At 38.3% G+C, this 21,186-nt stretch overlaps 1 protein-coding gene across 1 annotated transcript in view; it reads right to left on the bottom strand.

Annotated features, from left to right (window-relative positions):
- The window catches only part of NFKB1 (nuclear factor kappa B subunit 1), a 59,340-nt gene that overhangs the window by 28,606 nt on the left and 9,548 nt on the right, over positions 1-21,186 (bottom strand). Inside the window, 4 exon segments of the mRNA XM_021396055.1 lie at positions 5,513-5,611; positions 7,959-7,999; positions 16,605-16,689; positions 17,773-17,825. Coding sequence (XP_021251730.1) covers positions 5,513-5,611; positions 7,959-7,999; positions 16,605-16,689; positions 17,773-17,825 — 278 coding nt within the window.

Below are 21,186 nucleotides of genomic sequence, written 5' to 3'. Positions count from 1 at the left end.
TGCACGTCAAGGACTTTCCAGCCTCTGAAAGCAGAACATATAACTGCAGCGGTAACCAGATTGCAATCTTCCCCTGTTACTCAGCTCAGCACCGTCTTTGTAGTCTCTCTCAGGGGGAAAAAAAAAGTTCTCAAAATGTAATACCTTATATAGATCATTCGGCAAGAAAAGACTATTTTTTAGGCTGACATTCTATGCTGCAAAGGCTATAGGATGTTTCCTACATGTATGCTTTACAGATGGACCTTCCTACGTCATTTTGAGACATCCAGCTAATCCGTAGCCAGAAAAACAGCCCCAGTGGTTAACCATCCTTATGTAACATAAATTAAGTCTGAAATCATTTTTGGGCATCCTTGAATCAATGACACCATCGCAATTGCTGAATAACCTAAAATTTATTCCGGTATTAATATATACAAATAACTGTCACCTTTTACTTCACATAGGAAATGCAGTACAAGGTGCTAGAAGGTAGACAGCATACTACAGTGCTGGATATCTGTACAGGAATCCAAAGATTATGGTGCTGACAGAAAAAACTATCTGCAATATGACTCAGAGACAGCATTTGGGTGCTATACTGCTCCGAAGCAGATCTGTGACCTGAAAGAAAATAGCTACTGAACATCAAATTGTACACAGGGGAGAAAAAAAGAAAATAAGGAGTTCCTGGGAAGAAGCATAGCTGTAATACTTGATTACATCCTGTACTGAAGCAGCATTCAATTGATGTAATCTGATAAAGTTAAAATGCTGCAGGCTCACGTATATCGGCTGTTCCTGTTTGAGAGAGATTTGCCTGAGAGATTAAAAGGACCCTGTGAACTTGAAATTTACTCAATTTCAAAACAAAAGTTGAATTTTTTTTCAGTTATTTCACATCTTCTTGAGACCCAGGCCCTCTAGTTTTTTTTTAATACTTCCTAAAACTTTACAAAAACTTCATAAAAAACATTTTTCTACTTGAAAGATGTTTTTTCCAGTTACTCATATAAGCAAGAAGTGAAACTAGTTAACTAAAGAAAGCAAATGATGGAAAAGACCGTGTCAAACATACAAAGCTAGCAATGATAAAAATAAGTATTTCTAATCATTTTGTTGTAGAAGCTACATCCCCAATCTTGCCTGACCTTTTGAGTATGACCAGCAGTGCTGTCATAATACACACGTAAAAGTTCCACAGATGGGGCATCACTCATTCTTTATAAATGCCAAATACAAATGTTTTTTGGTTGCCAGTTTAAGATACAACATTTCAAACTTGGTAGGAATTTTTTAGGCACCAAAGTACTTTATGTAGAGGCCTAAGAATAAGCAATGTAAAGTAACTTCAAGCAATGGGAGTTTTAAATCTTTTGATCCTCTCTGAATGTGAGGTCACCAGCTTTGATGCACTGCTTTAGAAGCCCAAGTAAATGGACTCAGCACTCCAGACTCAGCCTAACCAACTATGGCAGCAAAAATCACACATCTCACTGAACTGACCTTTGGCTGAGTTGCTTCAGTGCAGGTTTTTAATGGGCATTAAAGATTTATAAGAAAAAAAATCTGTTTATTCTTCACTAGTGATTATTTCTTAACTCTGCTCCTGAATGAATTAATCTCTAACCTGTAATCATCAAACTAACACTACACAATTTACTTCCTATGGGGTGGAAAAACCTTTCTTTAACAAGAAAGTTCATCAACCAAATAACTTGCCTCATTTTCTGCAAATGTTCCTCCTGAACTTGAATTAGGTGCTGAAATCCCCCTGATTTCAATGAGAACGCTTATCTCCAAATTGAAGTATAATTTAGGATAGCCTAAGGGCGTGTCTGGATGGGCAGCGCTCCTGTTTGGGTGCCTGAGTTCAGGGCTGCCTAAATGGGACTCGGCTTTGATCCTCAAGCTGAACTGCACTACAACCAAACTCACCGGTACAGAGACGATGCTCATTAGCTTGGGCACATCTCTGAGCAATGCGGTTACTCAGCCTCTAGGCTGAAACTCATTTACATCCAGCTCACAGAATAGACAACTTGAAATTGTTTGCAGCCACCCATGTAGATTTGCCCCAAGGGAAATGAAAACTCAGGACATTTCCGTCACACCACTATTTTCAGTAAATTCTTTTCACACCCAGAACTGTATCAAGCACTTCAGTGTCAAGCTTGACTACGCTAACATCAGTATGCAAGATCAGGACGTACATGTTAAACACGCAAGTTCAACAAGTGGAAATCTTCTATGGAAGATATCTGGCAGTTTTCCAAATATATAAAAAAAAGCAACTTATGAATAAAAGTATAAGATAGTTCAGTGAGCTGGTGATAATATCAGACAACCCAGTTTTGTTCTGTTGGTGTTGGTTGTTTTTTTTTCCCCTTCTAAAACTCTCCAGAAAATTTTAGGAGAGTGCATCTGTTGTTATTTGGATATAGAACAACTATATAGAACTCCCAATTATTCTTTGCTTGAACAAGCTAATAATGAGCAAACAGCTCAAGAGCTATAATTTCAACTGTTGTAGATGGTACAATTTTCCAGTGTTGCATTACTTCCACTGAGCAGACGAAAATGAAATTTAAATGAATAATTTTAGGTAGCTTATCATTAAATCTAGCTTCACAGAACTGCAGAACAGTAGGGGTTGGAAAGGACCTCTAGAGATTATCAAGTCCAACACGCCTGCTAAAGCGGGTTCTCTACAGTAGATCACACAGGTAGGCATCCAGACAGGTCTTGAATATCTCTAGAGACAGAGATTCCACAACCTCTCTGGGCAGCATGTTCCAGTGCTCTGTTACTCTGACAGTAAAGAAGTTTTTCTTTAGAGCTTGTTCAGTATCTACAGCTTCCCTGCAAGGATATATAAAATGTAATCTTATAAGAATGTAACAGTTTTTGTACACAATAGTAGGATTACTGTTAGCAAAGACAGCAGTAAACAAAGGAATACAATTCCATAAAGTTGAAGGAATTCTATCCTTGGTGTTATAGTAAAAATACTACTGCTAACTGGGCTATACGTGCTGTTAAAAGAAGAGTTTTTAAATCAGTTCCAAGTTACCAGACAGTGTAGTTTTGTCTCAAGTGCAAAGCAGAACTGCTACACTAACTCCTGACATACACCATCTTCTAATATGCTTTACAGGGCGTGGTTAAATGCATAATTAACTACCAAAATAACTTGCTTAGAGACATGGCAGAGTCTTCAGCACTCTAGCCTTTAAATGAAAGACACATCTTCATATGTTCCAGCTCAGCTAGAAGTTAGGGAGTAGGTGCAGGTAAAAAACTGGTTGAGATTCAATAGTTCACTGTTACCGAGCTCCGGCGACCCCTTTTTCTCCGTCATCTTTATTCAAGAGCTCACATCAGATAGAAGTGTTTTCTTCAGGTCTACAACGCATAATCCTATGAAAAGGGTGCAGGGAGACTACAATGCTTTTTTTGCAAACTGAAGATGTCTACCGTCAGAACATTCCATGGTGCCAACTGGTAAACTACATCAACTTTTTGTGCAGAGTTGGCCAAGCAGAAGAAAGATCCCGGTGTGAGCTGTACAGACCACCTCATAGCCAAGGTTTAAAGATCTGTCACAAAGATCAGTCTTTCTTACATTACAGCCAAAGCTCACACTACTGTCCTTTCACATCACTATGATCAGCAAATGGAAGTTTTATGGTGAAAGTCTTGGTGTAACCGTAAAAAACTTAAATAAAATACAGTAATCTTCAAATGTGCTTGCCTCATTTACGACAAGGTGAGCACCCTTTGACAAAAAAAACAGAGAGACTTACAGGAAAAGGTGTGAAATGCTTCTGTATTTGCTGGCACCACTTGAATCAAGAACAAGCACTAACAAGCAATGGCCTTGAGGAATTTACTTGTTATGTTCCTTTGCCAGCCTCTCCCAGCAGGTGTTGCCACGCGAGGATTTGTACTAGAGAAAACCCAGATGCACACAGTAGGACGAGAGGGAGGGAGGGGATGGGACACGTGTGTTGGGAGAGCTTTAGATGAAATTAAAATCTGATGATCAATGAAAACAGGAGGTTTGATGGAAAGCCAAAGAACATTTTGCTTTCTAGTTTTTCCATGGAGAAATTCCATTCCCTATAGAACTTCTCATTGTGTGTACACTTTTCATGCTATTGTATGTCCCATCACACCTTTGGGAGACACAATAGCATGATAATTATTATCAATAACACTTGATAATTATTTGTATGAATTATCAATACAGATGGAATTGGAATCCAAAGACCTGGCATCATTGAGGTACATTATTTTCATATGAACGTACCAGTAAATTTTATTCACCGGTTCATCATCACCATCACAATAGGAAAGGAAAATGCAAGTAGAACCTTTGCCTGGGCTAGTAATTTTTCCTAACAGTTTTGCAAGGCTAAATTTCTCATCCTCCTCTCAATTTGCCAGACTAAAACACCCTAGGCTATCTCAACCAATGCTGATTATTTTCCATTGAGTCATACACACTGATTCATTCTGGAGATGCAGCTGTTCCAAACTCTAGCCTTTCTCAAGAACTGCAGAAGAACTGCACACACGTACAAGGGAAAGCTGATGAGCAGCACACAGCAAGGCCTAGTGCCGAGACTGACTGCTTGCCACCCTTTCCATTCCCTTCTCTTCTTATAAAGAACTAAGACAACACCAGAATTAAAAGATATTAATTCTGCTCCTCGAGACAATCTCTAGTGCAAAACCTCATCAAAGATGTAATATAACAAGACTGAGACTTTCATTAAGTTTAAAAAAAAAGCAGAAAACTTTTCCTCACTTCTATCAAGAAAGAATTTTCCGCAAGAACCTTAGGCAATAAAAGTTTGTCCCTAATCCTAGAATGGTTAACCATCACTGTAATAGTCTTCATATTGTGCTAGCTCTGAATGTTTCTTTAATTAACATGCTCAATCTTTTCCTGGATGAAAAAAAGAAAAAAAAAGCTTCAGAGAACTCCTGAATATAATGCTACTCCTCTTATAAGGACATGGTTTTCTTGATTTTAAAGTTTTCTGGATTAAATCCTTAAGAACCTATGGACTTAATATCCTGGAGCCATTGAGTAAGGAGTAACATGAACAGAAAAGGAAGGAAAAGTAGGTACATAGCATTTCAGACTGGACTGGAATAACTGAGTAGACTCAAGCGATGCATTATGCTAGCAATAGAGTAACTGACCAGCTCAGGCCATGCATTATACTGAAACCACACCTTAGGGCAGAGCTCCATTGGTAAGCACAGGGGCAGTGCAGTGAGGTGGTAGGTGCAGGAAAGATTACTGCTCAACAGCTAACAGATAAATACGGTGCCAAAATATCTCCACAGATTTGAAAATAATTTTCTTTTTAAACCAATTACACTTTTAAAGCAGGAAATAAAGTGCAGTCAATTTCACATAAAGTGAGTAATTTCATAATAATGTACGTTGATTTGCAGTAGGGTCCTGTATACACTTACATTCAGTTTGCAAAATATTAATGTTTCATGTGCTTACTTTGACTTGGGGGTATGACTTTTTGTTCTTTTCACTGGAAGCACCAGGAAGTCCACCATGTGAAGGCCCTTCGCATACATATCGGAATCGAAAACCCCTCTGTGGAAATGAAAAGAAATTTGAAAGCTCTTTGAAAACAAAAGTGAAAACAGACAGCACGTGCACACAAATGACTTGCTCAAACAGCCCACAAATGCTAAAGTTACAACTGTTCATCCCTGAAATGCTGTCTGAATGAAGGCTGACAAAGCACAACTGAGATAGGCCTAGGTAAAGTGTTCTATTCTCACTCTTACACATTAGCAACAGCCAGAAATTCTCCTTTCAGTAAGTAAAGACATTCTGAAGCAGAGATCTGTTTATACTCTCAAAACAAGATGATAAATAAATGACAGAGAATACAAAACAGATGCAATTTCTGTCACAACAGATGTTAGGTAGAGAGGGATGCAAACAATCAGGGAAGTACAAAGCATCACAGAGAAAACAATATGGATGAAACTGAAATCCTTTTTCCTTGTGGGAAGAGAGTGCGGAAGTTGTATCTCTGAGAAAAGCAAAGTCCAGGAGCATCACAAAAGTTTCAGGGCACTCTGAATGACCCACTGCCAACCACTCCAGAGCACAGCAGCCCATGTATTTCATTTTTACTTACAGGAAATAATATTCCCTTTGCTTTACTGAGTCATCTATGTGGTAAAGAAGATGTGGATTTTAAGCAAATGTACTTGGTAATGCTTAACTCTACTTAACTATGCTATTTTATATGCCCCCTCCCACCACTGAATACTTTCAGACCTACTCACCAGTCCTGCAAATTCTGACAAAGCCTGTTATACACGGGCCTCCTGATGTACTCAACTCTGTCCATTAAGAGTTGCATTCTTCATGAAAGATCTTTAGCCTTTGTCTAACAGAAGGCAACTCTGAATTTGAAGTCTCTATTAGCTGACAGTGAACTGGCTCAAAAAATTACTCTGTAATCATTAGCATCTATCTTACTAAAGCCTTTTCAATTTATGAACATGCCTCTCAAGCAAACAGAAAGACCTGTCTTTTGCTCAGATTCCAACCACACAATGTAATTAACCCTAAATAACATATTTGCTTTCCTACAGTGTACTAAGCAACAAAGTGAAGTGCTCAACTATGAGCTTGAACGCAAGGTATCCAGCAGGCAAGGCAATTTCCAGAGTTATGATGCATGGAATGACTCTCTTCAATTGCTATGCCGCAGACCCAAAAGGTCCCGCAGACATCTGAGTGGCCTTCCCCAGTCTATCACCTTCCAATGCTAGCTGCATTTTCACACATACAGTCCTATTCTTCCCTGCTGCCTCTTTATTCTCAAAATGATCACAAGCACAGCACTCTGCCTGTGGATCACTCTTATTACACTGCCATAAACCTTCACTCAGCTTGCTACATGGGTACTCCACTACAGAGCTGCTTGTGGAGAAGTCTTGGATGGAAAGAGCGGCTTCATTTTAGACACTGCGCACTACAGGCTCTGCCATGCAAAGACATAACCTGATTTAGGATGAACTAAAACAACAAGGAGGAAGCAGCATATTCTTCCAAGAGTTCACAGTACACTGCTGTTTTTCACCTAAGACACCTAACCGCCCCCTATTCCCATAGGGAGGCTTAAGTAAGAAAAGGACTCAGTGTGTGCCTGAAATGAAAGTTCTCTGCAGTCTCCTAGAAAAAAGACTGGATTGTGACATGCTTTTGCAGAAGACCAAGCACAGAACAGAATGGCTTCCAGACACTCTTGTCTATTTAATAGCTCCTTAATCTAGGATTTTATGCAACTCTGTACTTCAGTTGCAGGAAAACTAACCAGTGCATAGGGATGAATTTGACACCACCAGAGCAGCTTAAGTGAGAGTCTGCTTTTGCGTCACAACAAAGTTACTTTCAAGTATTAATCTTCATTTTTCTTGAGTTATTCAGAACAGCTAACTGTGACAACAGGAATCTCAAAGGACAACATAATTTCTTCATGATGGCAAAACACAAGTCAAAATTTCCTGTAACTCCTGGGAACAGAATTTTTGCTTTTTTCTTATCCTTTCAAGAAACATGAAACAAATTCTAAAAATCTTCCATGCCTATTAATTTATATTTCCAAATTCTGGGGCACTAAGGAGTCATTTCTAAGATGAAAAGCCCATATCTAGCAAGATATTTTTTTTAAACCCTCAGTTTTTTTTTTCCTCTTAGACACTTCCAGAGAGACACAGAGATGAAGACAGAACAAAACAGGAAACGATTTAACTACAAAAGCAAGAGGAAAAAATGCTTATGGTTAAGTGCAATATTTGTTATTAAGTTTAACCTCTTCAACACTGTTTGCCTCACCTTAAGTCACAGTTTTATTTATAGCTGAACACAGAGACACAGGTATTGTTAAGATAAAATTTTCCAAATGTACTGCTCTTACCTGTTTTGGCTGTTCGATGATTTGAAGATACGGTCCATCTGCTAACATAAAAGAAAGAAGAAAAGTGTTAATGCAAATTATATTTCTATTGCTATGAAACACGAGGTACAGGGATAAAATTGATGTCTTTCAATGTCTTGACATTTTTGAAAGCAACTAAGCATGTTCAGAACATAAATAATATTTTAATGAATAATTTAGTCAGTTGAAAGTCAACCATTTCTAATCTTTACCAAGACCAGTGGAGTAAGAAGGGAATCAATAATTTACAAATGCTTAATTTTAGCTCAGAGGGCGTAAAGGGGCAACTCAGATCACCCAGTTAAAACACTCAGCCGTGAGTAAGAAAAGGATTCTCTCCTTGCCACTGATGAGCAGGCTGGCCTTCCTGAGCAAAGGTTAAATTTTGTATTTAAAGCCCTCGGGCTTTAAAGACTGTATTCACCAAGCCTCAGCCTCAGGGCTTCCTACTGTCTAGGTGCTCTTGAAAGTTTTCAGACAGCCAATGGGAAGCTCTGAGGTGTGGGAATATAGGAGGAATTTAAGCTGTCTCAACACGTCCCAACAGTCAGATCTGCTTTAGAAAATGGAATTGAGAAGCCTAAACACTCTTCAATCTTTTAATAATTTCAGATATACTTTTAAATATATTGTTCTGCTATGTCTCTAAAATGTGGAACACGCTCTACTTGACTATAGATGCAGACTATAATGAAATCCATATTTGTCCATGTTGTCAACACATGGAGTTACGTTCTACTAAATTTTGTTTGTTTTTCAGACAAGACTTATTAGTTTTACCAACTTTAAGCCTTGCACCATCCCCTAAATGCTAGCTTACTTAAAACCATAAACCTCATTCAAAATTCACGAGCATAAACATCCACCAGAGTTGAGAATTAATCACCTCAAAGGTAAAATTTCTCTTCTGCTTCTTTACCAACAAAGAGGATTTCAGTGCTAAGAATTCAGTTGTTATCAAAGCAGACTCCAAACGACAGCTTCGCTTGCTGTGAACACCTGCATAATTTACTGCCAGCTGTTGGGTTTATGCATCATCCATTACTTACACACTTTTAAAGTTATTAATATAGAGGAATCTAGCAAGTTCACTGGTACACATGAAACTTTCAGAGCAGACAATACACAGCTATATGGCAGGGCCTGCAAGCACACATAGAGCATATCACGCATTGTCAACGTCCAGGAGAAGGCATGATCAGCCTCTGAACATCTGCATCATCTGCAAGTACCATGCAATTCCAGCCACCTCAATCAGGTAATACTTGGCTTGAGCACAGAACTACATGCTTGGATCAGCTTCCATCTAACAATAGGCCTCATGTTCACTGAGGATTAAAAATAGCAGAGAATATGTTCATTTCTAGTTTGCAGCACAACTTCATGTGTCCTTCTCTGTTCCTCACTACAACTTATCTCTAATAAAACAGACCTTCATGTCTTTAGACATGGTCTTAACTGAACAGCTTTTTCTCAAAATGAAAAGTTCTGGTAAAAATTATATCTATTAGCGTATGTATTTTGCTGTCAAAGTCAGCAAATGAATTTGTTTCATACCAAAGTTACAATGCAAATACCAGTCACAACAATTTCACATATGAAGATTAGCTACTTCCCAAGTCCAACACTCTTCCTGTGAAAAAGCAGACAGCCCCACAACCAAAATATTTGAAGACATGCAAAGCAACTGCCTCAAGAACAAATACACATCATTTTACACTCGAAAGTATGAGAAAACATTTTAGACTTTAGAAATTTTAAAATATGTAGATCAATATTTAGTTTTAGTGGGATTTTATGCTTTCATTTGTGCCTGTAACGTGGAGTCAAGATGAATAAAGTTAGGTTTAAAGTTAGGTTTAAGTACAACACTGCACTTAAATTTAACTGGTACTTTTATCTGTGAACAGACTTCTGTTCACAGATCTATAACCCTCCCCATTCTCTAGGCATCTAAAATGTTATACTTTATCAATCCAGAGGCCTTGCATCTTCTGTGCACTGGCAGAAATAATTCACATTAAATACAACGGTGTAACTCAACTCTTAACCAAGCCTCCAGGTCATGACCTGCCAAGCAGTTCTTCCACTCTTTTCCCCTTAGGAATTCATTTTCAAGGCATATACTTGGGATCAGAATCAGCACAAAATCCCACCGCTCTCTCTCAACCATTAAGCCAGAAAAACAAAATGCTCTTTTATACAAAAGCTGCGTGGTTACAGTAGTCCGCAGGATGCAGCAGATCCAGGTTCAAGACTTGAGCATGAGAGAATTCATACACCTACAAGAGGGATTTACATTATACTGGCCTAGTGGAAAGCTTAAGGGGAATTCTTTGTACTACCGACATAGTTTCCCCTTGCACGCAGGAAAATGAAAAAGTTAGGACAGTAGTACTTGTGCCCCCTTGGGGGGAAAAAAAAACTTATAAAAATCACACAAACATCAGAAAAATCAAAGTATCTTAAATACCAATACTAGGAAAGTGCACAAAAGGTTGCAGCGTAAATGTCTAAAGGCAAATTATATCTGCTGTCATTAATAAGAGACAGCAGGCAGATTAATCAAACATATACCAATTTATGTAAAACAAAGTTCTGCAAGATCTTATTTTAGTTTTTGGGTTGTACGAATAAACATTTTCTCTTTTCCTAACACTAAGTTAATACACTGGTATAGCATATGAAGCACATCTGAGCAAGAGGACAGAGAAGGCATACTAATGCAAGGCATTTAATTATACCAAAAATTCTATTTAAAAATAATAAGGCAATATTCATGTTAACATTCAAGTATAAGTAATATATTGACTATGAAAAGAATTTTACTTTGCAAAGGGTCTCAAAAGCCAACTTTCCCTAGACTCTGAATACTTTCCAGAAGTGCATTAGACAGCCTAACATTTGTTGTGTGGTCCCTTCCCCATTTCTTCCTCTACTCCTCTCAAATCCTTCCTGAGGAAGAGAAAACTATGAAAGAAGGCAAAGTGTTTTGCACAGAGAAATTTCTAATAGTTCATTTCTATTAAGTAGGCACATCTGGTCTAAACAAATGAAAGCTGAAGGTGTACAACTTGCAAATGGAATGAATAACGATAAGATTTGTGACAAACTTTTGCACCTCTGTTCTAGGCTGGGAGCAGCTCAATTAGAGTTCTTCAAGTTCTTTTAATACAACCAACCCCCTTTTAGGTGTTACACAGCCAGAAAAAGGAATGCTACTAAACACATAGCTTTACCTCCACTTTTGCGCTAAAGAGGCTGAAGCAGGATACAGTTATGGAGTTGATCTCCACGTAGGACTGATTCCCACAGCTGCCAAGTATTGGCAAGAGACTCCTCATGACTTGCCCGGCACCGCTGCACAACCAGGAGGGCTATGGGCTGCAACTCAATCACATTCCTCTAACTTAGAGAGGGTTTGGTGCACTGCCACATTCTGATACCTAAGTGCTTCCTTTTCTGTCTTCTCCCCTCGCTTGCCACAGGCCAACTCACATCCCACTACCTCCCTCCCAGCCTGAGTCACGGTTGCACTTCCCCACATCTCCTTCAACTGCTCTGTTTCTTCATTCTTCTTCCTGCCTGAGTCAGAGGCCCTCCTGCATTTTGATACTCCCACCACTTCTTCCTTCTTCCTCTTGACGGGCCTCATCCTGCACACACACTTTGCAAAGGAGCACCCATCTTAGCTGCATTCTTCCCATCAAAGCCAAGTCAAAGAACAATGGGTTTGTGATGTTGGTATAATATCTCTGCAGGCCTGGCAGCACTGTGGCACTTGGTGTGTCCTTTATCTAACAGCTTCCCTAGTACCTAGAGCCATTCAAGGAAATCTGCTCTGGTCACATCCTCTCTACACCTTTTCTCTGTTCCCTCAATACAGCTGTATTACATCTCCTCCTTGTAACTGTACTGTTTAACTCTGTAGATACAGATGAAACCACTCACAGCCTCAAAGTCTTGGTTATTAAACCCAATACCAACACTCCTGAGTCCATCCTGGAAGTTGTACATTGCTGATACATGCTCAGACTCTAGGTCTAGTTCAGGTGAGCCCACAGGAAGGCGACAGGGATGAGCAGATGGCTGGAGTACCCCCCCTATGAAGACAGGCTGAGAGAGTTGAAGTTGTTCAGTCTGGAGAAGAGAAGGCTCCAGGGAAACCTTCTAGCAGCCTTCCAGTACTTAAAGGAGGACTACAGGAAAGATGAGGAGTGACATTTTGTCAGAGAGTGTAACAGTTTAAAACTAAAGGAGAGTAGATTCAGATTAGATATTAGGAAGAAATTCTTCACAATGAGGGTCATGAGGCACTGCAACAGGCTGCCTAGAGAAGCTGTGGATGCCCCATGTTGTGGTTTAACCCAGCAGGCAGCAAAGCACCACACAGATGTTTGCTCACTCACACTCCGTGGCAAGGGAGAGAGCGTAAAAAAAAAGAAAGAATACAAACTCATGGGTTGAGATAAGGTCAGTTTAATAAGAAAGGGGAAAAAAACAAACAAACAAAAAAAACCAACAAAACCTAAGAATAAAAACCCCAAGTAATGCACAATGCAATTACTCACCACTGGCTGATCCATGCCCAGGCAGTCCCCAAGCAGTGGCTGCCCACCCAGCTCCCTCCAGTTTTATTTTTCATCACGATGCTTTATGTCTAGTTGGGGGTAGCTGTCCTGGTTCTGTTCCCCTCCAGCCTCTTCACTGGCAGGGCAGCATGAAAAGCCAAAGAGTCCTCACCTCTCTGTAAGCACTGCTCAGCAACAACTAAAACATTGGTGCACTATCAGCGTATTTTCAACCTAAATCCAAAACACAGCACTATAACAGCTACTGAAAAATAGAAAATTATCTCAGCCAAAACCAGGATACCCCATCCCTGGAAGCATTCAAGGCCAGGCTGGATGGGGCTTTGTGCAACCTGCTCTAGAGGGAGGTGCCCCTGCCCATAGCAGGGGGTTTAGAACTTGATGGTCTTTAAAGACCCTTCCATTCCAAACTGTTCTGTGATTTGCAAGTTCTCCCCTGTCAGGGATCGACCCCCATAGGAACACTGTGTACAGATTAAAGTGTGCCATTTAAAGCAAAACATTTAAAGTAAGCAGGACATGAGCTCTGCTTAACCTCCTTCCTCCTCCTTTTCACTCTTCAGTAGGCAAGCACAGCAGATCAAGAAAAAAATACCAAGAGCCATAGGCAGGTCTGCCCACGCTTATGAGGATTAGGGCCACTGATTTGGGACAGGGAAATGAATATCCATCTCATTTTTGGTGATGGTCATGCTTCCCTGAATCTCTTCCTAAGAATATCTTCCTCTCTGAAAAAATACGAAAAAAGATTGTTGTTCTTTTAACAGTGTCTTCTTTATTGTTCAACACCTTTCCCTCTCAATAGCAAGCATCACAAAGGACTGGGCAGAGTAGATTCAAGGAACAGTGGCAGTTAAAGAAAACGAGAAAACTGTAATTTTAGCAGACTACCAATGACATCCTTCAGCAGCTAATGGGCCTGCTTCAACCTCACAGGCTTAGTGTGACTGCAATAAAAGTAAGAAAAAAACAACACTTGAATGCCAACAGCTGGTTAGACGAGAGCCTCTAAAAGCAAAATAATTCACCAGTTCTTCAAAACACCTCTAACTCATACACAGAGTACTATATTTTATGGTTGTAGGTGATACTGTATGATCAGGAGGAAATAAGAAACACCCAAATTTGTAAAAGACTTTGCTCAGAGCTCTGCCTATTTCCTCTCCAATTTAAGGCATCGTTTCTTTGTTCCTCAATACACAGTGGACATCACACTACTGCATATCTGCTTTTACACCTCCTTACATTAAGGACTAGTACTTGGCTCTGAAAAACAAGATGCTTCCCAATGAGCCAAAGAACCTGCTGACTTTATGCCATACTGCCCTTGCTGCTGAGGGTATTTTGCAACATACAGCTCAGTCCTGCAGTTTGCACTGTTACAGAAGGTGTTGTAAATATAACCTTTCTTCACAGAAGGCACACACAGACTACTTCTCCTTCTAGATTTAAATGTAAATGTAGAACTTGACCCAAGTAACCATCTACTACAGCTTTAGAGCCAAAATAACCAAGCACTAACCACAGTTTTTACTTAAAACTGATGTGAGACAGAAAAAAGTGGGTAGAAAGATTTGAGCACTGACAACTGCATGGAGAAAATCCTTGCCTCACATCTCAAAGATTTTTTTTACTATTACTGTAAATAGATGACAGAACATCTGTCATCAGAAAGTCCCCAGATTCCCCAGCTATTTGTTGATTTACCTACACTGCCATGATACGGCAATCCATGTATACATCACACCTGCCTGCCAATGTCGTAAGTCTGACATTGTTCATGGTCAAATGCACAATTAGATGGCACTGGAATAACAATCTCGTCTGAAACTCATGTTTGTGATAACCTTAAAAGAGGATTAAATATAAAAGAGATAACCTAAAAAGGAGAGGAATCGGCTTTTTACTCGGGCACACAGTAATAGGACAAGGGGGAATGGCTTTAAGCTCAAGGAGGGAAGGTTTAGATTGGATGCCAGGGGGAAGTTCTTTACCAAGAGACTGGTGAGGTGCTGGAACAGGCTGCCCAAAGAGGCTGTGGATTCTCCATCCCTGGAGGTGTTCAAGACCAGGTTGGATGGGGCCCTGGGCAACCTGGTCTAGTACCAGATCTGGAGGTTGGTGGCCCTGCCTGTGGCAGGGAGGTTAAAACTTGATGATCCTTGGGGTCCCTTCCAACCCAAACCATTCTATGATTCTATAAAATCCATACTTCTTAATTAAATCCCACTTTGTATACAGAGAATGTGCCAGCTATATTGCAGCAGTAGACAAGATCAGTGCTATAAAGAAAAATTAATAAAAGGCAGCTAAGTAATTTTGCAAATTTAGGATATAGCTGGAACTAGCCCTGGAAGAGTTTTCTGAGATTACAGATTCCACAGAATTCTTGACTCCTCTGCATGGTTTTTAAACAGCTGCTCCTCAGACAGGAAACAGATATCTGAAAATCAGTTTTATATATCTGAATAATTTGTATGGAATGAGCCTGGCACAAAGAGTATAAAGTAAGTTCAAAAGGTAGGTGTAAGACAGATATCGTTATGGGGAAATCAAACTTCCAATTCCTTAGGTCAATTGCCCCATAAAAACTCTGGGAGAACAGTGAAAGGCCATTAATCTTACACAAATGAATATTACTATACAATTTTATCTGCCTTAATGAAAATACACTGCAAATAAATGATGGCAACATTCATTTGTTGGAGGTTTTCCCATATTTGTCAAGAGCTTTGCTCATCAGTGCATTTTATCTTGAAACAAATTGTCTGCACCATGTGTTTTTCTTGATCCTTCCTCACTCCTACTCAGTCAAGAAAACTGAGGTATGATTTAAATCATAAAAAACACTGAAAGAGTAAGCGTCTTTATTTTTAAATCTGCATTTATTGTTACGTTAAGGTAGAATTTTAACAACAAAATAAAAGGCTAATTCCTTATTTCATTCTGTCCTTTACACCTTCACTGCTATCAAGTTTCTCAAATATATATGGAATGCAACACCCAGTATGGGTTTGCTTTTTCAACAAAATAAAGCAATCTGCAATACAGAAGATATTACCTATGTCTTTATACAACAGACTTGAACAAAGCAAATTAACAAGACAAAGTTGCTATGTTAAAAGATATTAGTAACTATATTAAAGATGGTAAATCAAGAATAACTTCATATGGTTAAACAGATTTTTATTTTCCTCCTCCTTTTAAATCAGCTATTTTTATAAATAAAGCAGGAGAAATGCAATTTTCTAAATTCAAACAAAAATAAATAATTATAAAGAAATTGAATAACCAACACTAGACCAAAATTGATCAAGCAGCTAATACTGGCTGAAGAGAAACACATTTTATATTCCTGTTCTGGAATTATACTGGAGGAAATGCATATTACACTTTTGCAGAATACTATTTGCTCATTGTCAGTATTTGGTCACAAAATTTGACACTGAGATTTCAAACTAGTGTAAAAATTCAGGAAGTTGTCAGGTACTTTTAATACCAAACTGCTACATTACAGGAAATAGAGAAGTCACCAAGAAGGAAAAACACATTTGAATGATACAGGAAGTTGCATATACTCTACATTTTATTTGCGAAAAGCAAGCACCTTAAGAATTATTACAACAGATGAAATACTATTTAAGATGAAGGAGAAAAAAAACGTACATGTTGCACCCTGCAAACTGGCAATACAAACATTAGAGGTCACTGGTTATGCAAATTTAGAATAACAATTATAAAAACAGGTCACTCAAAGCTCTTTGTTCAAAACAATTAACTCACTGAAACTTTCAGTTTCTGTACAAGTCAAATGAAAATTAGATTTGTCTCTCTCTTGAAACTTTCATAAACTTAAGTGATGCTTGAAGGTGTAATATGAAGTCAAACCAACGTACATCTTACAATAATGTAAACAAACTAGCCTCTGAAAAGAACTTCACACACACAAAAAAGAAAAAAAAAACAACAACAAACAAAAGAAACCAGGAGAAACAGCATGAAAATAACACAATCAAACAGCAGTAATTCCTACCTGTTCGTAGTGGTAAGTCTGAAGTGATGTAACTTGTATTATTAAATATTGTATTCATTCCCATGAGCTGGTCCATTGCAAACATCTATATTGAAAGAGAGTATATTCATCATTACTACACATACAGTTTCCTAAAGTAACTTTTAGGAACAAATTTCAAAGTTCTCTACAAACATTCAGATTCCAATAGGTTAACGTTTTATATCTTGGTTTATTTTTGCTGTGAACAGCAATGCCAGCAAAGTTGATAGTAGTGAAAGTTTCACCTGTGTGACACGACCGCACTGAGCTCAGCACAGCTTGCATTTTGCTCACAGACTAACAGTTGTCAGTTGTTTGTTTAAAAGAGATGAAATGCCGAATTCTGAAAATCTGACCCTACATGACTTGCTCAAGGACTTGTTGAGAGCCACATAAGTTTTAATTTTGACTTCAGCAATTAAACCCCACCAGACTACATTCCTTATTCAAATAAACCTACAAATTCTAATGGAAGAAAACAGAACACCTAGGTTAAATTACAGTTTTTGTTTTGAATATCGACATGTCTTAACCCACTGTAATTGCTGTCAAGTATAAATCTTCTGAAGTGGAATAAGCATAAAAGAGAAAATCCTCTCTTCTTGGAAATTAAGGTGAGTAGAAATGATCTGTTCTTCACTCTAACCTTTCACTCAAGCATTATTCTCACAATTAAAATGAATCATGAAATGATCTAATGAGATCTAGAAGAGCTGTGGAAAAGCCAAGACCTACTGACCTGTGTGAGTAAAAGAATGTTCTAGTCATCAATATCAATGCAAATTTCACCAGAAATGGCACAAGTTAACTTCTCAGCGCATAGGGGGCTTTATTTTCAGATAAAGTCCAATGCCCGCCACAGGAGGAACTTCAGAGCAAGTGTCACAGGCAGACAGGCCATAAAAATGAGATGGTTTTCAACTACTTCTTTAAACAGGCCTGTTCCTCCTTTACACTTCAGCCATTCCACCAGTGGTAAGGTACTTTATTGGTCACGTAAAGACTGGCTTAGAAAGAAAAAACAGCTGGAATGCTTTCATATTTCCATGCTCTTAAGCCTAAGAAATGACAGGACAGTGTAAGTGGAAGCCAATACAAAGACCTAGAATAGAAAAGAGGGATATTGAAAATACACAAACCCACTTACTTGGGGATCTGATACTCCCATAATATACGGATCCTCTCCTGCCATTTTAAGTCCTGAAACACAGAAAGAATAAGAATTCTCATTTTTTTTCCAATATAGATTAATACCGAAAGCCAGATGAGCTAAAAAGCCCATCTCTGACCCATCTTAATTTACTTACAGTATTAGTGATTTCTAAAATGCTCCTGAAATTCCCCAGTATTTGCTAAGGACAGGATCGGCTACAGCTAGGATCTTGCACTGCTTGCTCCCAAGCAACTCAAGATTCCAGTCAAAGTTCTGAAGTCAAAATTTATTGCAAATTCATAAAAATTAAGAATTTGTATCTGTCTTTAGCCTGACTATTCTGCTGCTTGAGTTTAAGTAAAATCATTATCATAGCATAGCGAAGGAAGCACTCTGCATTTTTACACAATAAAAAGCCTTTAGGCCATTAATGAATGAAGCTTAACAGTTTTCTTGTGAAGTACTACTAAATGAAAGATTAGGATCTCCAAGAAAGAACAATCTATACTTTTTCTTTAAATAAAAAAATGAGTCAAATACTGACTCCTTCGAAGCACCTTTATTTCCTGAGGTCCACGAGTGTTTGGCATCCAGACATGTGTAGTGCTGACAGTGACAATTATGGCTATACAAAAAATGCAACCCTCTGTAGCAGTCTTGATGCCAGCGCTGGTCACTGGAAAATTTTAGCCTGCCTTATCTTTCCAGGAGACATAATGGCAAGCCAGTAGCAGAACCTAGAAATTTTCTTAGGAACTTTCTAGGTCTGCTTTAAAAGATAACTGTTATTTCTTCTCATGTAGACATTACTGAAAGAATTCCAATTCCATTTGTATTGACGTTGTTAAAAAAAAAAAAAAAAAAGAGGCTCTCCAAGAGGACATCTGAAAATAACGATAGTGACAATTTCAAGGGACTCATGTCTGCATGCACACAGACATTCTGAATATGGGTAATAACTAATAACAGTTACTAAACACATTTCTGGCACTCATATTCCACCACAGTGAACATAAACTACGTTTCAAAGTGAACCAGTAAACTGGAAAGAAAAATCAAGTCACTACATGCACTCTGCAAAAATTAAGCAAATATCCAATAGATAACTGGCATATTTGGATGTTTCTCTTTGACAGAGGCTCAGACCATTAACAAGCTCCAGTGACAACACATAGCCATCCATAAAACACTAGGAGAGGAGGAGACACTCAATACACTCATGTCTTCCAGTAAAAAGAGGTCCATGTGGATAAAATTATTTTTAACCAAGCAAATAAAAGCACTTGCTTGTTTATAATTCAATCTTAGAAATAAATATTTACCAAGTAATACACGTTTGCAGTATTTGAGTGAATAGCAAAGAATTGGTCATAAGATTTCAGCCAAAAATGAGTAGTAGCTGTAACACCCACAGATACTCATACTGTAGCTCATTACCTATCATTTGAGCAACATAAACACCAGTCAGCCATGTTTCATAGTAAGCACTTTCTGTAAAGCACTATTTTCACTAATAATTTGTTATTGATAATGCAAGGCATTTTTAACAAAACCTTCTGCATACAATGAAGTTTAGATTCTGAAAGATGTTTTTCTTTGATGTTTTATTTCCATAAAAAGATCACAACACTCATCACTCATTGAAAAGTTACTGAAATTACCAAAATAACTGTAATCCAGTTTCTGGCAAACACTCCTCAGCTGAAGGTGTGGATGTTACGATAAACAATTTGAGAACCTCAATAGCCAACATTTTTTAGGAAGTGTCAGAATATACCCACAGACACACACTGACTAGGTAACTTTAAGTACAATTGCCAGATTTCTTCTGTACAAGCAGAATAAAGACTTTTCCCATAAGTCTTGTTTTGTTGTCTCTCATATTTAATTCCTTACTATTTCATGAGTCATATAAGCAAAATTATGTTCAGAAATACCTAAAATTCCTAGATAATAGGAATTACGCTTGTCAGAAAACAAAGATTCTGAGGAACTAAAATCAACAGCAACTGTCCAGTTTGTTAATTGCATACTTCACAAAATTTTCAAATAGAACACCTCACAACTTTATCTGTAAGCCCAATAGGATAAACTTAATAAGATTTTCCACCACCTTTGCCCTATTCTGCTTTCTCTGACTGCATCACTCTCACTCCAGCAGAGCTCTGTGTGAAAAGGTTTGCACACCTGCTCTGCCTCCTGGTCACATTTACAACACTCTGAGATGTGATTTTCTAGTTGAAAAATATTGTAGAGGCAGTATTTCAGAAAACTTTTAATTTAACAACCTCTGATACCAAAATTAATGCAGAAATAAATGTCTACTAGAATCAGTCCTTCACCTTATCAGAACTGCCATTTCTCTTTTGTTGGCAGATCCAAGGAATAACAACATCCTGAGAGCAAAAGAGCAGTCACTAAGGATAAACGTTCCATTCAGAAGCAAGGTTGCTACCTGCATACTGCTCAGTCACTGCAGGTCTGTATTAAAAAGTTTGTAACAAGATACTAAGAACAACCTCTCTAGCACCAAATGCACAGGTACCTCAGACTTAAGCTGCAGTGCTCGGGGGAAAGGTTAAAGACATTCTCTCTAGTGTGAATGCTAAGCCAGTTTATTACAAATACAGGATGACTTGGATGTGCAAATATTCAGCTTTGCGTATGTAAACTGACACTCGAGTGCCTTTCCAGGGCCAAGACAAAAATTAACCCAGCAATTTTAAATGAACCCTCTAAATGCCTGAGAACACTCTCTGTTTTATTATATGCTTTGTCCTCATTCAAAGACAAACAAAGGACAAAAATGTTCCAGGAGTACTACCTCCAGAATAGCATTTTTGCTTGGCATTTATTTAGTTATCAAATCTCTAAGCTTCCTCTTCTTCTAAGAAAACTGTGGCAAATCCAGGAAATGTCAATAACATGACAGAAAAAAAACCCTGAACATATGCACAAAATCAGACTCTATCATTAAAGACAGAGCCTAAAACTTAATTGTTTATCATTTATTGCCCTCTTCCCATATTGCTTGAATTTCTATGCACCTTCCCTGCATGCATAAAAGATGAGCACCTACCATGAGTAGCTTTGTTCACTCTCACCTTGCGAAGAGAGGTACCTGAGCCATACTGTAGCACAGAGACTGTTCTTATTCAGGCTATATATGCTGCTATATGCATCTTAGAAACGTCAGGTCAGAAATACAACTCTCATCTGAAGATGACTGGGATTAAAGCTGTTTTGTGGAAGTTCATTTTACCATATATGTCTGGTTCCCATATAAATTTCCAGGTATCAGAAACTGTACTGCAAATTCGAATTACAAAAAAAAAAAAAAAAATAATAAAAATCATTCACCTGCAGATCACAATCAACTACAACACTATCTACCCTGGAGATCCCCCG

This window comes from Numida meleagris, chromosome 4, assembly GCF_002078875.1.
Source record: "Numida meleagris isolate 19003 breed g44 Domestic line chromosome 4, NumMel1.0, whole genome shotgun sequence".
NCBI classification, from domain to species: domain Eukaryota; kingdom Metazoa; phylum Chordata; class Aves; order Galliformes; family Numididae; genus Numida; species Numida meleagris.
Note: the sequence above shows the minus strand (reverse complement) of the source record. Positions and strands in the feature narration are given on the sequence as shown.